The following is an 18453-nucleotide window of genomic DNA, read 5'->3' on the forward strand; positions in this document are numbered from 1 at the left end:
ATCGAGGGAGCCTCTTGGACGCGAGTTGGGCAGCCTCTTTATTTGTTTAAATGGAAAAAATGCTAGATTTTTTTAGATAAATATATTTGCTACGTTTGATGAAAATGTGCCAAATTATCATTATTGATAGAAATGACATAGCGAAGTAAAGGGTTCGTCCCGTCTGGTACGACCCAAATGATTTTCTTCGTTTGGGTCGGCCAATTGAAGTTACCCTTTCTAGCCTGTTATGTGAAAGATATTTCTGGTAAACATGAGACGAGAGATTGAGACTAATTTACCGGATTTTTTTAAGTTGATTCTTTTCTTCAACTTACCCTGAACAGCGGAACTGTTGGAGTTGTTTTAAGCTGCGGCCAAAAAGAACTCCAGCCGGTAAGAGGTGGCCTAACCCTGTCTGACCTTATAGAAGCTTCAGCCGCTTCTTTGCCCCCCTCCTACCACCCAAACTCCAAACCCTAGCTTCCTAGCCTACGCGTCCCCGAGCGAGCATGGATCGGATCGTCGGTAGCAAGTACAAGCTGGGCCGCAAGATCGGGAGCGGCTCCTTCGGGGAGATATATCTCGGTTCGATCTTGATTCCTTATCCTTCGATTTCCTTCTCCGTGGTTGGATTAATTAATGGATCTGATGGGGTTTGGTGTCATCTCGCTCCTGTCTGCAGCCACGCATGTCGACACGTACGAGATTGTAGCCGTCAAGATCGTGAGCTCCTCCTCCCTCGCTTGCTTTGTATTTTCTTCAATCCGTTTGGATTATGCGGCGTCTATTGCCACTAGTTGCGTGAAGATGTAGCCGTTGGGCTCCTCAGATATATATTTTAACCGGCGCATTGCTGTGCATGTTAGAAATGCCCTGATATAGGAGTGTTAATTTTCAGTTCAAGTTTATGCTAAGATTGATGGGTTAGAAACTTAGAACTTGTTCCTTGCTGGTTGGTTTTCTTTTTGGAGATAGTTCCTTGTGTTTATTTTTATATGCTTTGTATACAGAACGTTCAAGTTTTTTTTTTGGGTTAAGTAGCACTTATTACACATCTATTTCAGTTACTTCATGGATTCACATGGTTATGGGTTGTTTCTGCCTAGAAGGAAGGGTGCGCTGTTTTGTGACTTGCTTGATGCTTCTGCAACACAAGTACACAGTAATATTTTGAAATGGGAATGGTGTTATGGTTCGAACTAACTGTTCCCGCCATAGTGGTCTATTCAGTGATTATGCAGATACTGCGTTGCTTTGAACTATAATAACAGCATAAAAGAGGAAAGTGTTGTGTTACTGTCAGGGACAGGGATCATTTAATACAGCAACCAACATATAAATGTTCCGTTAATAAGCACAAATTGGCCTTTACATGTGATGAAACAGCTCTAGATCATGATAATACACTTGCTGTCCTTATATTTTTTTCCTGGGCTGGACGGGCCATATCATCTGCTTATATTTAAGGTTCACTCCCAATTCACAAGTTTCTCTGCTTGGTTTCTATTATTGTTGCTGCCTCTTCCTCTGCTTTACGTGCACTGGGCTAGGCTCCAGTGGAGGGCGCACAACCAAAGTTGTGGCAGTTCCCTCCTGTCCAGTGGCTAGGTACCGCATAGAGCACCTTTTATAGAACAAACATGCTCATGGTTTGGTGTGATTTTGAGTTGTTGTCTGGGTTCAGGTAGTGGTGTATCTCTCATCTTCTGTTCATGTTTTCTCGAATAAGTAGTGGCGCATAAAGGGCGTGTTTGGTTGCCCAGGTGGCTATAGCCTGCATCGCATGGAGGATCCTGGCTGAGTCTAGCCTGGTTGAGATGATGCAAGGATGAGCTGAGATGAGTGTTTGGTGAAATGTACGGTATGCGTGCATGAGAGATGTTGTTTGGTAGACTGCATTAGAAATTCCTCAAAATAAATCTTATCTGAAATCTTAACCAAAACTCAAGTTTCAATTTATTTATCAAAAATTCCTCAAACGGTTATATTATCTAGGTCCGGTGGAGCCTCGTTGGCTGCTTCTTTCTTGGATGGGCACGTCAGCTCCGCTCCTGCTGCTTCTTGGATTGGACGCAAGCTTCTTCATGGCTGCGACACAACCTGTTGCTGCTTCTTATTTGATGCAGCACGACAGACGTCCTGGCACCTCTGGCTCACACCCACCCTGCTCCGGTGGATGGGGTGGCCGAAGCAGGCCTTGCTCCGGTGGATGGGGGCTGGATAGAGAAGACATAGATGGGGGCACGAGGGAGAGGGAGGGGGGAGGAGAAGCACGGGAACAGGAGGGAAAGGGAGGGAAGGAGGAGAAGCTCTACCTCGGTGGTGAGGAGCCATGCCGGCGGCAAGGGCAGAGGCAATGGTGCGGTGGATCTAGCGGCATCGCAGAAGAGAGGGGGGCTGTGGAAGAGTGGCGGACAAATCGCGTGGGCGGCGAGATTGCGAGACAAGTCTCGCTGCACGCGCGGATGCAAACGCGAGCCTGGATCCGGGAAACGACCAAAACTTGCGTTTCCGCTCAGCCTGGCTCGGAGACCCTTTTTGCATCAATTGGGCCAGGCCCAGGTATACGTGCAGCCTACGAAACAAACTGTATTTTGCATGGTGGGTGTGAGCCAGATGCAACACAGGGAACCAAACACGCCCAAAGCACCTTTTATAGAACAAACATGCTCATGGTCTGGTGTGATTTTGAGTTGTTGTCTGGGTTCAGGTAGTGGTGTATCTCTCATCTTCTGTTCATGTTTTCTCTAATAAGTAGTGGCAAATCTCTCATCTTTTTTTTTCATGTTTTCTCAAATGAATAGTGGCGTATCTCATGTTCTGTTCATGTTCTCTGCAATGTATTGTTGTGTCATAGGTTCTATTTTGAGTAAAATACGTCTATCTTATTCCCAAGGCCATTCTGAAGTCACATAATTAACTGTTAGTATTAATCTTGTCATGATCAGTTATCTGGATGCTGTATGGCATGCAAAATTAGCTAGCTATGCATGAGGTTTTCATGTCAGCAAGGAGCAGCAGCTAGAAGTACAGACATCCATCCAGTGCAACAGGCAGAAGTGAGAAGCAAAATCTGATTTGACTTTGAGGTAGATAGATGGCAGTAGGACCCAGAAACCAATAAAAGATCTGTCCTGGCTTAGCTATTAAGTCAGTAGATGGTAGTAAGATCGGTTTGTTCAGGCTATAAATATTGATGCATGCCATCCTTTGCTATATAAGCTTGTTGCTAATGATATAATCCTACAGAGCTTCATACTAGTTCCATGTGTGCATGTGTGTATGAGAGGAACAGTGAGTGTATCCTGGTGAGAGAACTTGTTCTAACATGGACACTCTTGGGTTTGCCTGCTCCATATCTTGTTTTTTCCCACTTTTATTTCTGGCTTGATCCTAAACACAATAATTTCTTCATAATTCTATACTAGAAGTTAGATATAGAAGCAAGCAATGAAATAATTTTGTAACATTTTATAACTTGAAGCGATTTGCATTGATAAAAGACTCCCATTTTATGTTGATAAAAAAGTTCAATAGCATTTATTTGGTTTTTGCAGTCCCACTGTCTTCTGATTTATGTTCATTGCTTTGTTCAGGAAAACAGCAAAACCAACCATCCCCAATTGTTATACGAGGCCAAACTGTATAATGCTCTTCAGGGAGGGAGTATGTGTTTAAACCGTGATTATTTTCTTATTGCATCGACTGCTGAACCGTAGCTAAGGTGGTAACTTCTGGTACTCGTGGATTGCTGTAGCTGGTATTGCAAACATAAAATGGTGTGGCATTGATGGCGAAGAAAATGTTCTTGTTATTGATTTGCTTGGGCCAAGCCTTGAGGATCTGTTTGTTTATTGTGGCCGGAGATTCTCACTGAAGACAGTTTTGATGTTGGCAGATCAGATGGTAATAAGAAAAAACAGTCTTCATGTCTTTTTTTCTGTTTCCTAGTGGTGAATCGGTGATACATTGTGATTGTTTTCGAATTCTTCTATTGTGTTCTGTCTCTGACTTGTTGATAAGGGTTTTACTCTGTAGCTCATACACAGCTTTCTTCTCTTTGTTCTTTTTCCTAGTGGTTAGTCGGTGTTGCAGCTGTGATTGTTTTCAATTTTTTCTGCTGAGTTCTGTCTGTGACTTGTTTATAGTGCTCTTATCTGTAGCTCATACTTAAGATGAAAATCTGCAACAAAAGATAAAGGCTAGGCATCGCTTTTTTGAAACAAGTTGTTAGTCTACTTCGAGATCAGGTGTACAGTTTACCTCAACAAACATTTGGTTATCTTGCAATTTTTCTTTCATGGTTATGTTTTATTGCTCCGCCTTTTTTTTTCATGTTGAAACCATGCTTGATTGCAACTATTTTTTGCTTTACGTTCTATATATTCATACACTGATTTTTGAAGTGGAGTTTGTATATGTTGTCTGGATTTGATTTTGTCATAGTTCTTTGGCTATGGCTGATTACTTATTTACCACTGTAGATAACAAGAATAGAGTTTTTGCATTCTAAGGGGTACTTGCACAGGGACATCAAGCCCGACAACTTTCTTATGGGCCTTGGTCGGAAAGCTAACCAGGTCTGTACAAGCTGGCCGCTGATAGTTATGCCATATATATTCATTATGTTTAACTTATGGTCCAACTCCTAGGTCTACATCATTGACTTCGGACTTGCCAAGAGATACCGTGACTCAACCACGAATCGCCATATACCCTATAGGTGAATTAGTAATAATTTAGAACCAAAATACATGTAGAACTATCATGCATTTGCTTTTCTTGTTTATTTGATCTTCTCATTTTTTTGTGGTATTCCATGTGTTGTCTGAGTATTCGTAACATACTCACATTTTTCAGAGAAAATAAAAATTTGACTGGCACAGCTCGCTATGCAAGCTGCAACACTCATCTTGGGATTGGTGAGCACTATGGCCTTTTATTTCTGTATATACTACTAATTTAGATGCCTGAATGCTGGCCTCATTATTTTGCTGGGACACTACCATAAATGTTTTTTGTTGCTATCTTTTGACATGTATCACTAAATTAGTGTTGTTACCACATACCAGAGCAAAGCCGAAGGGATGATCTGGAGTCCATTGGATATGTTCTCTTGTATTTTCTAAGGGGAAGGTATGATTGTTCTGTGGACAAATTATATGTACATCACCGAGTAAAAGATATCTGCAATTGTAGCCATTTTCGTTATTGAAATCTTTGTGTTCCGTAGCAATGTAGGCCTATACATCTGGAATGCATTCATGTTCATTATTGTGAACCATGTGTTGCTATTAAGTAGCAATGTAGGCCTATCTACATCTGATCCCTGTGTTGTCATCATTATCGGTTTGTTTTGATGTTGATTTAAACATACCAAGACCACATATGTAATGCCAGGATGCCAAACAAATAAAAGATAAATTCGAACGCAAAATTAAGATAGTTTAATATATGTGGTACCGAGTTCTTTGTTCAATCTATTATTTTTAAAACTGAATTCATCTATTAGGACTATGTCATTTTGTGGTTGAGTCACCGTAGCCCCTTGCAACACCAAAACCAACGACCGTATGTGTTTGCCAAAAATACATCCTACTACCGGGTGTGGTTGCACCCATGTCTCATATACTACCATGTGGTAGTATATATATACTACTTAAGGGCAACTTGAATGCTTTTGTGTTTGAATAAAGCTCTCACAATTTCCTGCAAAAAAGGGTAACTTGAATGCCGTGCACCAAAACGGACACACCAAACGTTCGTAAACAGCGGATAGGGGATGACCATCCAACCTGGCGCACCAAATAAAATAGCGGACACTAGTTTTCATTTAATAGTTGGATTCTTTTACATAGCAAAAGGATCTGACCCTAGTCTACTCTTTGTCGGCCGTGGGCAGGTGTCCCACGCACTACTCTTTGCTAGAGTCCGCCCGGCCTTCCATGTCGCCGGTAGAGGTGAGATTGATCATTGAGCCAGACGGTCCGGCCTCGCGGTTGTTGCGGTGCGGCGCGAACGACGTTGAGCTGCTGATGTTGGTATCGGTCGCGTCTGCCACTGCCTGTGCCGCCTCCGCCGCGATCTGGTTGAAGAGGCGGTCGCGCTCTGCCTCCATGACGCGGAGGTGCCACCGCTCGTGTCAGATGGTGTAGGCGCTGCACATGGATTCGAGAACCACTCGTTGCATGTCCACGAAGCCTGGATCCTTCACGACCATGGTTGCGACAACTGATTGGACACCTGCTCGCCCTCAATCTGGCCGCCAACTGGTGCTTTGAGAGGAGCAGCAGGTTGTACCGCTGCTCCTCCTGCAGCATCCGGAACGCGGACATCGGCGGCGCCTGCTCCATTGGCTCTGCCATGACGCGACTGCAGTGCTCCTCCGCTTGCTCCATGGTTAACCCAGCTACCGGCGCGGGCGACTGCTCCTCCTCCTTTGCCTCCTTCATCGCCATGTCCTCATCCGAGCTCCTCAGGAGAGCTCGAAGGCTCTCCCGCCATAATGTTGGCCGCGTGCTAAGGACGCCATGCGTCCATCTCGGTTTTGATTTTGTCACGACGCTGCGTCGAGAGTGTCTTACACCACACACGCCGGGTCCCGGCCATTGCTCGCGAAGGTCGAAGAAGGAAGAAGGGAAGAGGCGGTGTTTCGGCGGCTCAGACGGCGGCGATGGGGCTTGGATGTGATGCAGTTTGTGTTGTGGCCGACAGAGCGGCGGCTTGAATGCGTTCGCCTGGAGTTGGTTTCTTGTTTGCCACGCCGGTGTCAATGCTGGGTAGGCGGACGACCAACTTGAATGCGGTAGGATGCCGTCCTGTTGTCATGCCTGGTCACGTCCGCTTTGAACCGACATTAACGTGGTGAGGAGAGTGAGCGCACATGGAGTGATTGACATGTGGCAGTGACAGGTCATGTCCGCTATGGACTGGCATGAATGTGGCGCGAAGAGCATAGTGGCGGTTGGAGCAGAACGAGAGAGAGAGAGGGTTTTGTGTGGGCCGGGGGTGTCAGAGGCCTACGTGGCGGAGGTCCGGACGCCCGCAAACCTTCCCCAACTTTGCTTTCGGTTTGTGGGATTTCAGACGTTTGGTGCACGATGTTGGATGGCCTATAGTGTTAGGACCGCGTCCCGGACGTTTACGGGCACTTTGATGCATGGCGTTGGAGTTGCCTTACCATTTTGAGTATGTTATATCTTAGATTTCCAAAGCAAGCTACATGAAAAAAATTGGAAGTGAGTCCATAATTTTGGTATATGTTGGAAATACCTGCATATTTGTATGTATACAGCAGTATATACTAAAGAATCTCTCCCTAATAATAAAGCACGGGTTGAGTCTCTCGGGTTCACCATCGTGGCGTTTTTACATAAAGGTCCCTGTGATCTTGAGTAATCAAACCGCAGTTCTATTTTAAGTTAGTACGTGAGAAAACGTTCTGTTTTTACAAAAAGGTCCTTGCATTTTTATTATTCAACCCGTGATCCAGATCAAGCCAACGTGGTGCTTGGGCGAGCAGAAATTGGCCATGGTGGTCGCGTGACACAGCAAGAGGCGGGTGTCGAGGTGCAGCCGAGTTCATGTCTGACGAAAAGAGACGGACAGGGCGCTGGTGTGATGTCGGACGGGGCCGAGCCGTGCAGCGGCCCCATGGGCAGAGGCAGCAGGAGGTGCGCGTCCGGGCGAAGAACGACGAAGAACGAGAAGAGGATGAGCATGGAAGAAAGGAGGCAGCGAACGGATGATGGTGGAGGTCGGAGGGGTGATGTCGGACGGGGCCGAGCCGTGCAGCGGCCCCATGGGCAGAGGCAGCAGGAGGTGCGCGTCCGGGCGAAGAACGAGAAGAGGACGAGCATGGAAGAAAGGAGGCAGCGAACGGATGATGGTGGAGGTCGGAGGGGTGGCGGCCTCGCCGGAGTGACGAACGCCCGAGGGTGGCGGCGAGCGGGATCGAGGCGTGTTGGGCACTGCCCCTCCGTTTGTGATGGCGCTAGGAGGAGATGGGATCGGGAGGCTGGGGGATCGGGCTAGGGTTAGAGTGAGTAGTGGGGGCGCTGGGCCTTAGGGGTTAAGTGGGCCAACCCACGAGAAATATGAAGAAAAGGAAGGAAGGCTCCTGCATATGGCGTCCGATTTTATTTTTTAAGATATGGCATCCATAAATTAAGGCATTCACCCATGATTAAAGCAATTAGGAAGGCTGTCGCATGGTGCAGGCAAATTAAATGGATTCGTCCATATAGGGAACTAGGAAGAATTATGAAGAAGAGCGCACGGTAGGAAGAAGGCCGTTGCTCTATATATTTAAACATTTTGAAATTCGTGTTTTGGAGGTTTAGAAAAATATGAAATTTTTCCTGAGGGTACATATACACATTCCCAATGCCCGTGGCAAGTTTTGGTATAAATCTCGCTTTGTTTTGGGCTATAGAAATAAAAACAAATTTCTGACAATGTATAAGAGAAAAGAGGTGCCATTTTTGTCAGAAATTTCTCTTTTTTGTATTTCTCAAAATAAAAAGTATTTCTTTTTCAGATTTGTACCGGGCCTTAGGAATGTGTGTTTGTATTCACGTATTTGATTTAAGATTTTTTTAGCAACCGAAGTATGTTCTTCAAAAATTTCAAATATCAAGAGCCATGGAGCCCGGTAGCTGCAAGCACTTTTTGGCACGGTGTGGCCAAATTAAGCGGATTCATCGTAATCAAAGGAATGCATGTTGCACGATGCCTTAAATTATATTCAACATACTTTGTGTTGCATGCCTGCATGGATAGGTACAATAATAAAATACCTAAAGAGACGAGGCCTAAGATAATGTTATAAGCATGGCCCTAAAATTGGTTATATCTTCAACGGCAGCCCTAAAAGCATAGCTGGGCTAAGAAACTGCATTCTTTCCTCACTTGAGGCTAAAATACACCTCCAACAGATCATAAGTGATGAAAAAAAGTGTCTCGATGGAAAAATTGCTAAGAGATGCTAATTGCGGCGCCACCAGCAGTTCTAAAACAAACACTATCAATGCTCGGACGGCGGAACCGCCAAAGTTGGCCGCACCCTGGGCTTAGGGTTCTACTGTGCTACGCATTGGGATTCTAGGATTCCACTATTTTATCATAGTACGTTGTTTTGAATTCTTGATAAACCATTTTGATATTATTGTACTGCGCTGGTGTACATTTTCATGAACCGGTGTTTTCTTCATATGAAACATATGTTTTATGTTTGCATATATGATTCTCAATTTAATTATAGCCCAGTTTTCTCTCTTGTTGAAACGCACGAGCACAAGCGATGCATCAATTTTCTCTCCCGTTGCAACGCACGGGCATTTGTGCTAGTACTAAAGAAATGGTACATATACTACCTAAAAAGTTGTATATATACTACCAAAAGTGTTCTTGTATGCCACATACTATGCGTACATATAAAAAAAGGGCAGCCCAGTGCCCATAGCTCCCGCTTGAGCAGGGTCCAGGGAAGGGTCCGACCACTTCGGGTCTTTTGTACGCAGCCCTTTCCTACAATTCTGCAAGTGGCTATTTTGAGGGCTCGAACAAGGTAACAGCTTTACCGCTGTGCCAAGGCTTCCCCTTGTACTATGCGTACCTCTACCTAAAATGTATGAAAGACATGGGTGTAAATACACCTGGTTGTATGCATGTATGTATTGTACGTATGTGTGTGTGTGTGCACACGCGCACGTGTGTGTACGTATGCACTGTATTACCATTTTTGTTATTTGATCGTTATTTTGACATACCTCCTGTACTTTTGTCAAACACACACCCAATCCGTGTCGTTATTAGGAGAAGAGCGACTACTGATTTTTCCTTATATATGATCTCTGTAACTTCGTATATGTTTTCTCCAGTCTTCCTTGGCAGGGTTTAAAAGCTGCCACAAAGAAGCAGAAATATGACAAAATAAGTGAGAAGAAGCTTTCAACACCTATCGAGGTTGTTTAAGCTCACATGTTTTAGATTTGTAAAACGTCTTTCTGCTTTTTAAAGCCATTGCTGGAGACTTCTCATGGATTTTCTTGTTACAGGTTTTGTGTAAAACCCATCCTGTGGAATTTGCTTCTTATTTCCACTATTGCCATTCATTGACATTTGATCAACGGCCAGACTACGGTTTTCTGCGACGGCTCTTTAGAGACCTGTCGGACCGTGAAGGTATAGCATTCAGGAGCACTATTGTGTCATCTTTATATTATATTCTACGATATGCATGCAATTGTTCAAGGATTGTTCAATTATTTCGTCGGCTGCAGGGCACCAATTCGATCATGTCTTTGACTGGACGTTGTTGAAGTGTAAGCAAACCCAGAAGGTGAAGGCTCAACAGGTATAATGTGCTTCATTTTTCTTTTATGACGATGAAATATTGTTAGAAACTAATGCATCTTAAACTACTCCCTCCGTTCCATAGTACTCCCTCCGTTCCTAAATATTTGTCTTTTTAGAGATTTCAAATGGACTACCACATACGGATGTATATAGACATATTTTAGAGTGTAGATTCACTCATTTTGCTCCGTATGTAGTCACTTACTGAAATCTCTAGAAAGACAAATATTTAGGAACGGAGGGAGTAGTTGTCGCTGAAACGGATGTATCTAGACGTATTTCAGTGTTAGATACATCCATTTGAGCGACAACTAATATGGAATGGAGGGAGTACAAAACTAGGTAAAATTGTCTGTATCAATGCTTTCTGGGGAACCTGTTAAGGCTCGTTGAGTTTTGAATGGTTTAAAAGTTCTCAAAAAATATGAAACAAATACGGGAACATCACTCGAGTGATATAACAGAATCCAACGAACCGATTGGGAAAATATGAGTTTTTGTGCCCTTGGCAAAAATAGCAAACATTTGAACTCGCTACTGACTCAACTATTAGTTTTTTTCGCCCAAGGCACATAAAGTTGTATTTTCCCAGTCCCACCATTGGATCATCTTATATTATAGGTGTGATGTTGAGTATTTGTTTCATGATTTTTGGGAACTTTACACCATCGAACCTTAAACGAGTTCTGTGGTAATTATTGATAGAAAATCCTTCTACCCTCTGATCCAAAATAAGAGGGAGTGTTTGTGAACCCTATTTTAGCGCCTTCACTGATTTCTCTCTCTCCCTCTGTCCTGCCAATTACAGCAAGATCCTGGTGTAAGTAGCAAGCCGGTTGCAAAGAATATGGACAAACACCAAGGTAGAAATTTTGTTGTATAAGCACTACAATTTTCCTTGCCGTAGTGAGTTATATGCTTGATTAAGAAGTCCTAAAATATTGGCTGGTCAAATGCCTTGCAAAATACTTCTCGGTCATGTTCATACACATTTTTGGAACTATGGTATTTATCTTTCATGATCAGTTGGAATTTCCATTTTACTTTTAGAATGCTCACTGATAGTTTTTTCAAAAAAAAAAATCTTGGATGTACAATATGGAGTATCAATTGTATGTAAAGAAGTTAACATATGCCTATTGTGATGCATAAGGTATCAGTGGCTAATATAGCAACTATATGTGTACACAAAAAATAACTATTTTTGCACAGCAAACAGATGGACATTTTTGTCATGACAATTTGTAATTGCTATCACACTATGTACATTGGGATTTGTTTTCCTGATATTTTGGCAACTTGGAAGTATCACGTGTATTTGTTGACCTTGCAACATATGGTTCTCGAATCATATTGGTATTGTCCCTTCGACACCTTTTGTAGTTTGGGAACTACATCATGGTTTCCATTTAATTTTCAGTTAGTGGTTTACGTGCAGCTGAAGCTTCTTGTCAGCTTGAAGCAGAACAACGCCCAGTAATCAGAATGCAAATAAGATCTACTGCTGAGAACAGCCGTTCAAATAATCGACATTCTGATAAATTGGTATGTTTTTCTGTTTCATGCTGATGAAATATCCACGACAGAGTTTTTGTCAGAGTAATTTTTAGTTCTCATGAAGTTTCACAAACAGGAATTGTAGTTTACTAAACTAAAATTGAGAAATTTATGACAGTCTGTCCTCGAATTCTCATTATGCCGTTGTTTTATTAATATCGTGTACGTGCAATGCACGCTAATAATTGGCAATATTTACACTAACATTTGGCAAGATCTTAATTGCACGTTGAAATTAGGCAATATAAATTAATTGGTTGGTGCTGACATTGATATTAGGTATACTATCAATTAGGGGAGGTTGCTAACCTTGTTTAGTGGTAAACACTGGGGAAACATAGACCATTGAATAGGTGCGTTTGAACGTATGAGATATGTTGGATCTCCGCAACTTGTTCTTTTTAAATTGGTATAGATTTATGCAAATGATACTCTTCTCAATCATTTATATATTTTTGCCATTGCCATCGATTTTCAACCGTTACTGTGTGTGGGGAGTCTGAGAGAGAACAGAGGAATTAGTGCAGGCATGGAGAATTTTGTGCTTGCCGTTGAAGCAATTGCCGTTGGGGTTGGGAGAGGCCAAAAATGGGACGAGGACGACAATACATATCCGCTGGTAGGGATCATATTGGGTCGGTGGTGGTCGGAGTGGTGACGGCGCAAGCAGAAGTAGTGGTGGTGGTGAACTTTGGCATGGCGGGGGTTTTACGAGTGATGGAGCCCAAAATGAGACGGGAATCATAGCTCATGTCGATTGGATCAAGTATACAGGAGGAACTGGAGGGAGGCTTACTGGTGGAGGAGATCGAAGTGTGTGGTAGTGGTGGTCCAGAGATGAGAATTCCTGTAGGGACAAAGGGCATTGACATAAATTTCTGGTAGAAGTTTGGTTTATACTGTTTGGTTCTAAATTTTCTTCTTTCTTACATTGTTGCAGAGGGTGAGTGCTAGCACTGATAGGGAATTGCTGCAATCAACATCATTTGGCCATGCTGGTGCCCCAAGGAAGAACGGATCAATCTCCAAAACACCATGGCTTGTCGATCCCAACTCAGGACCTTCAAACCACCTTTAGCACTCTGATCAGTCAGTTCCTATGTTCATGCCGGTCTATTTAGTAACCATTGGTGAGACTACTTTTGTTGCTGTTATGTTCTTACACCTTTCATGTTTCTATGTTATGGACAACTATGCTGGTGTCTTGGTGATATTTATTCTTCTTCCCTTGTCGCATGTTTGGTCGCATCCTAGTAGTTGTCACCAAACTCCTCATGAGCAATCTTTGAAGCACCACTGATGATATAATGTCGGTAGTGAAGATGCCTCCTGAAACATTCCTCTGTGTGGCGGACATGCAGAACCAACATTGTCAAGCGGAAAGGAAAAAAGGTTTTTCAGAATTAGAGGGAAAATGTGTGTTTGAGGCCTATTCCTCATTGGAATTACCCGGGAGTCAGGTTGTAGTTCTGCTAAGTTCATTAATGGTCCGTTTGGATGTCCGAATTGAATTGGGTTTTGTGGAAATGACAACATGGTTTATTTCGAAAGGTGTTGGTATTGCGTCGAAGTGTTTGGGTGCCGAAGAATCAGTGACATTGAAACTAAGCCTTCCCTAAATTCAGAAATCCGGGAGAGATTCACGTGTACCAGAGATAAAGAGGAACTAACGGTGGCGGTGGTCGACAGGAAACATGCAAACGGCGGTTTTCGTTCCTGCCAATTCCAATTCATCGATTTCTAGCCCAAATATTGACATCCAAAGGAGGTGTGATTAGACATGGCTGTTTCTAAACAAGCCTTAGGACTGCCGTGCTGTTAATCCTGATGGCTGGGGAAAGTGTTTGGTGTGCCTTAATATTTCTCTCAGTTAATTAACAATTCTTAATGACAAATATATCACAAATTTGGTATTCCCTTCATTTTAGAATATAAGGTGCATAAGTTTTTGTGCAAGTTAAAGTTCATGTTTGACCAAGATTATAGAATAACACATCAATATCTACAATATAACATGCACATGTTTGACTTCCAAAAAAACTAATACACCTTATATTCTGGACAGAGGGGATACCGTGTGCCCCCCTAGACAATGAGCCCTCACTCCTGGACTGGTGGCAATCGGCACGACAATCCGCCCCAACGCCCATGCGCAAGGGCCTGGGTACCATGACCCTCCTTGTCCCCTGGATGATATGGAAGCACCGCAATGACTGCGTCTTCAACGGAGCGTGCCCATCGGTGAACGCCCTGCTAACGAAGATCAAGGAAGAGGCCTCCCTTTGGGCAAGCGCAGGCGCACTAGGGCTCAGAGCCATTACCCCCAGACATGGGATGTCCATTAATTCGAAAGCTGTATCCGCCTCCTAGGAGGAATGTAACTACAACTCTCTCTTTTCAATGAAATCAAACGCACGCTCATGCGTTTTCTCAAAAAAATAATCTTACAAAGGCTTATAAATTGGGCTATAGAAGCAATTTTGTGGTTTTGTAAATAATGCTGATGTACATGCCCCTGGCATTTTATCCTTAGAAATTTTCTTATTTGGAAAATATTCCTTTTTATTGAATTTACGAGGTTTTAAGCATGATGGCATAATAATGCCCTCATGGAACCTACTTTTGGCTTTCAAACCTTTTCTTCTTTGCTGTAGCAATTTCATATTTTTAGTGTCTCTGTAACCTATTTTGGTGATGACACTAGGTTCACTCTTTTCTATCTCCTTTTTTGTCTCTTACAGGTCATCTGGGTATGGTTTCAGCTGATAATCCAAAGGCAACATGTAAATTTTAAGTTTCTAAGCTGTCCTCTCTACTAGTTGAATATGTGGTTGATGTGATGATGTGAATTCAACACCACTTATCATGTAAGTAGTCAAGAAGTTTGTCCTTCCATATTATTATGTGCATAATATGTGGAAACTTAGGATTGTTGATACCCTTTTTTTGTGTTCTACCTGAGTGTTTATATCGTCAGCATCATCTGGGCTCATTGCTTCAGGTTCTTTGCCAACTAATATAGATGGTGCTGTTTGCTTAAAAAGAGCTTGGGGACTCTTGTACAACTTTAACTTTAATTATGATCAGCGCTTGTGTGATAATGTTTGCTCCTTTTGGCACCCCAGTGTTATCTCCTGAACTTATAGCTGGTTTGACTTTCAAGTCCACTTGAGTTGCTATTTAATGTGCTGAATTATAAGTTTTTTGTGCCAGATTGGGATTCTTACGAAATATTTTTTTGTGCCAGATGCTTTTAGTTTGCAAGTTGACATCTTATTAAACATAGATGGGCTTTAGCGTCAAATGTATGTGGTTGGATCTAACCAAGCAAGGGTTGTGAAGAGGGCCCTGTAAAGTAGGAGTACATGATTTTGGTTAGCATGGGATGCTTGGATGATTATTATTTTGACTGCTTCGATGCCACTTGTGTTCCGGTGGTTGAAATCCATTGCGATTCTCATGCCCAAAGTGCAATCTGGTGCAGATCACCATGGATGTGATCACATATTTAATACTCCCTCCGTCCAAAAAAAGCTTTCCTAGATTTGTCTAGATATGAATGTATTTAGACACGTTTATGTTAGATACATCCGTATCTAGATAAATCTAAGGCAAACTTTTTGAGATGGAGGTAATATAAGAGTATGACCTTGTCGGACTGTATCATTTGAACCGAGCTAAAAAGGTGCAGATCACCATACATGTAGTTACGTATTTAACATAAATGCATGAGACCTCGTGGATTGCTGTACTATTTGGAGCTGAGCTAAAAAGATGATTTACACGATGTTACAGTGTTGGCACTGTCATGGTATGGTTTGTGTTTATTTTAGTGTCGGATGTAATTGATATATAATGGTGTAGTTTTGTATATTATCAATGTTCCATTACATTATTTTCGATCATATATTGGTAAAAAGGAGAGCGTGTGTTATTTGTAGATTTTAGTGTGTAGCTTCTACTTCTCTGGGATTAGAAGGAATGAAGCTGTAGTGTCGTCGATATTCTAAAGTAAACATGCTTTTTGCTGATGTATTTTGTCCTTTTGTAGCTAATGCCACAGATCATCTGAATCTTATTGATACGTGGATGTTAATCTTGATGTGTTTAGTCCAACGATGCTGGGTTAGCCAACAAATACACAACATAACGGCGAGTTTGGTTGTGCTGTGAATTTTGAAAAAGCTGATGTTAGCTGTGGAAAAACTGGAAGTTTGGTTGAGATATAGCTGTGCACCTATAGATTTGGCATGAATTGTCTTAATGCCTTTGCGGCCTAAAAGAATATCTTCATATGCATTTAGCGAAGCACAGATAGAATTTAAGGTAGGGCGGAGTTTGTTGACACAAAAACAGAGTCTAAGCCCATGCATGCCAATGCATTTATATCATTGTAAATAGGTAGTCAAGTGCAAATGCAAATACATGTCAGGAAAACATGCAACTTGTATTATCAGGAGGCTAAAGCCATCATATATACATGAACAGAGGGAGGCCAAAGGCCAGAATAAATATAACTCTAACACCCCCCCCCCCCCCCTTCAAACTGATGGTGAATCCACAACACTGAGTTTGGAGAGGTAAAATGATGAGGACATGACTACCTTGGATACGACCAAAAATATTGCATATATGCATATTTGTCAGGTGATTTCTAATGCAAACTATTCAATAATCTATTTATGTTATCCAGAACAAAAATACTTCACACACTTTTGTGTTTTGTCTAATTGCAGGTGTATGGGACATTTGTACAATCCACATATGAAGACAAGGGAAAAGGAGAAGTTTAGGTTGTGTTCAAAAAGTCCTCTCACGTCACTTTTGGGCCAAGAGAAGATAGAGTCCAAGTCTCTCACGTTCTGGATTCAGATTCGGACTGCACAGACATACCTGACTCAAAACGCCAACAACTTTTTCATACGGACTCCGAATTGGGTGATTCTTTTTTTGTTGGAAACTAGATTTCGTGCTCTTTCCAACCCAATTGGATTCACCTTCAAATTCATCCGGAGCGTTGAGTTACGGACGAAACAATCTGACGTTGCAGCAGAATCCGAGTCAAACTACAAGCCCAAAGGTGTTGCATCACCTCCACTTGGGCCCATGAGCCTTGTACGACCTAGGGTTAGTTTTAGGCTGCCTTGGGACGTCCTCCCACCTCCTTGGCCGCCACCCCTTGCTCCTATATAAGTAGATCCATCTAGTAGCTTTTTCGTTGGGATTTGTTTAGTTAAAAGTTAGCCATTGCAACTTCGTGTACTTCGTTTGTGTCCAACGACCAGACCAAGACCGCTTACGGATCCCCACCATTATCAATACTTCATATATATTTGTGATATTAAGATTGCTTTATCATATTCTTGCTCGTTCTTCGATTGCTTGCAGGAATAGACCTTCGTGGTCAGGCTGACCGTACTTCCAGCATCGTCAGTAACCTCAGGAGATTGGTTTAGCGGTTGCTAAGGCGCAACGTCGTGCACGTTTGTAGTCGGATCGTCAAAGTCGTCTCCACCAAATCGATAGTTATCATCTCATCGAAAGATCGGGACCCTCGCCTCTATCAAGTGGTATCAGTTTTCAGGTTGCTCGGTGAGAATTTCTAGTTTTCCTAGATTAGATTTATTTTCTTACCTATTGTCCAAGAAAAAACCACAAAAAAGAGTTAGATCTATTCATCCTTGGTCCAAGCCAGTCTAAGCCTTTACAATTTTCTTTTCATTGCTTGCATAGTTGAATTATCGGTTGCATCGTCGTGTCGAGTTGCTGGTCTTAGTGTCTAGTTCGTTTAGAGTTTCGAGTTCTGTTCACATTAGTCACGCCACCGCTGCATCATTATCTCTTCCGCTGTCCACCACCCATCCATCAATTTTCACCACGTGCTACCCACCATTCATTGTCATAATAATAGTTGAAATCGTTCACATCTGCACTTGATCCAATCTGCATCTTATCTAGTTTGTTTTGGAAAGAGGGAGAAAAAAAGAGAGAAAAAAAACGAGAGAAAAAAAAGAGAAAAAAAAAGTCAGAGAAAAAAAGGAGAGAAAGAAAAAAAGTGTGAGGAAAAAAAAAGAGAAAAAAAAACAAAATTCGGATCTTTTTAGACTCAATCTCGTAGTTGAATTCGGATTGGAATATGTTTTGTGCACTGTTCAGTAAAACAACTTGGCTGTTGTTTCACATCATTATCTTTACTGCCGTTGTGATCTTCACTTATATCTTGCTGTCCAGAGCTACTTAGTATCCTTCATTGATGCTGGTTGTGCTACGACGTGACCTCATTAGTGTTCTAGGCTCGCGTCTCTAGTTCGGTCTAGCCTAGGACCAGCACAGTACCGTCGTTGAGCGTTTATTCAACATTGCATCTCTGAATTGATTATTGCTAATCTTTTGCTACCATATATAGCCAACCCAGCTCCACATATTTCTACACCGTGTATACGCACGTTCCCCTGGCAATCGCTTTACACAATCTTCGGAGTTATTTGACACCGCTGGTTGCCTGTCACCACCTGCCGCATGGTAAGAACTTGTAAGATATTGATATTTGCTTTA

The 18453-nt window shown here is 42.4% G+C and overlaps 1 protein-coding gene across 6 annotated transcripts; it reads left to right on the top strand.

Moving 5' to 3' along the window:
- Window positions 1–337: 337 nt before the first annotated feature.
- Window positions 338–16405, top strand: LOC125513743 (casein kinase 1-like protein 3). 6 transcript variants are annotated; one of them, XM_087527838.1, is made up of 16 exons: window positions 338–567; window positions 665–705; window positions 3579–3648; window positions 3740–3888; window positions 4467–4562; window positions 4635–4705; window positions 4843–4904; window positions 5055–5118; window positions 9864–9948; window positions 10041–10167; window positions 10266–10339; window positions 11150–11204; window positions 11762–11886; window positions 12839–13028; window positions 14640–14765; window positions 16387–16405. In XM_087527838.1, exons 1-14 carry the CDS (start codon window positions 492–494, stop codon window positions 12974–12976), a joined length of 1233 nt encoding a protein of 410 aa, XP_087383964.1. In that variant the 5' UTR covers window positions 338–491; the 3' UTR covers window positions 12977–13028; window positions 14640–14765; window positions 16387–16405. The 6 variants fall into 6 exon arrangements, with proteins under 6 accessions (XP_087383964.1, XP_048534890.2, XP_048534889.2 ...); XM_048678933.2 differs by lacking the exon at window positions 16387–16405 and adding an exon at window positions 15146–16000; XM_048678932.2 differs by lacking the exon at window positions 16387–16405 and having other exon boundaries at window positions 14640–15022.
- Window positions 16406–18453: the final 2048 nt, after the last annotated feature.

The sequence above is a fragment of the Triticum urartu genome, chromosome 6A, assembly GCF_056163025.1.
Source record: "Triticum urartu cultivar PI428250 chromosome 6A, HENAU_Tu73, whole genome shotgun sequence".
Classification (NCBI taxonomy): Eukaryota; Viridiplantae; Streptophyta; class Magnoliopsida; order Poales; family Poaceae; genus Triticum; species Triticum urartu.

Excerpts from the sequence above, each read along its gene's own strand:
- LOC125513743 (XM_087527838.1), top strand. The coding sequence starts at position 492 with ATGGATCGGATCGTCGGTAGCAAGTACAAGCTGGGCCGCAAGATCGGG. Across the intron at positions 9,949-10,040 it reads AGCTTTCAACACCTATCGAG|GTTTTGTGTAAAACCCATCC; the intron begins GTTGTTTAAGCT and ends TTCTTGTTACAG. Across the intron at positions 11,887-12,838 it reads ATCGACATTCTGATAAATTG|AGGGTGAGTGCTAGCACTGA; the intron begins GTATGTTTTTCT and ends ACATTGTTGCAG.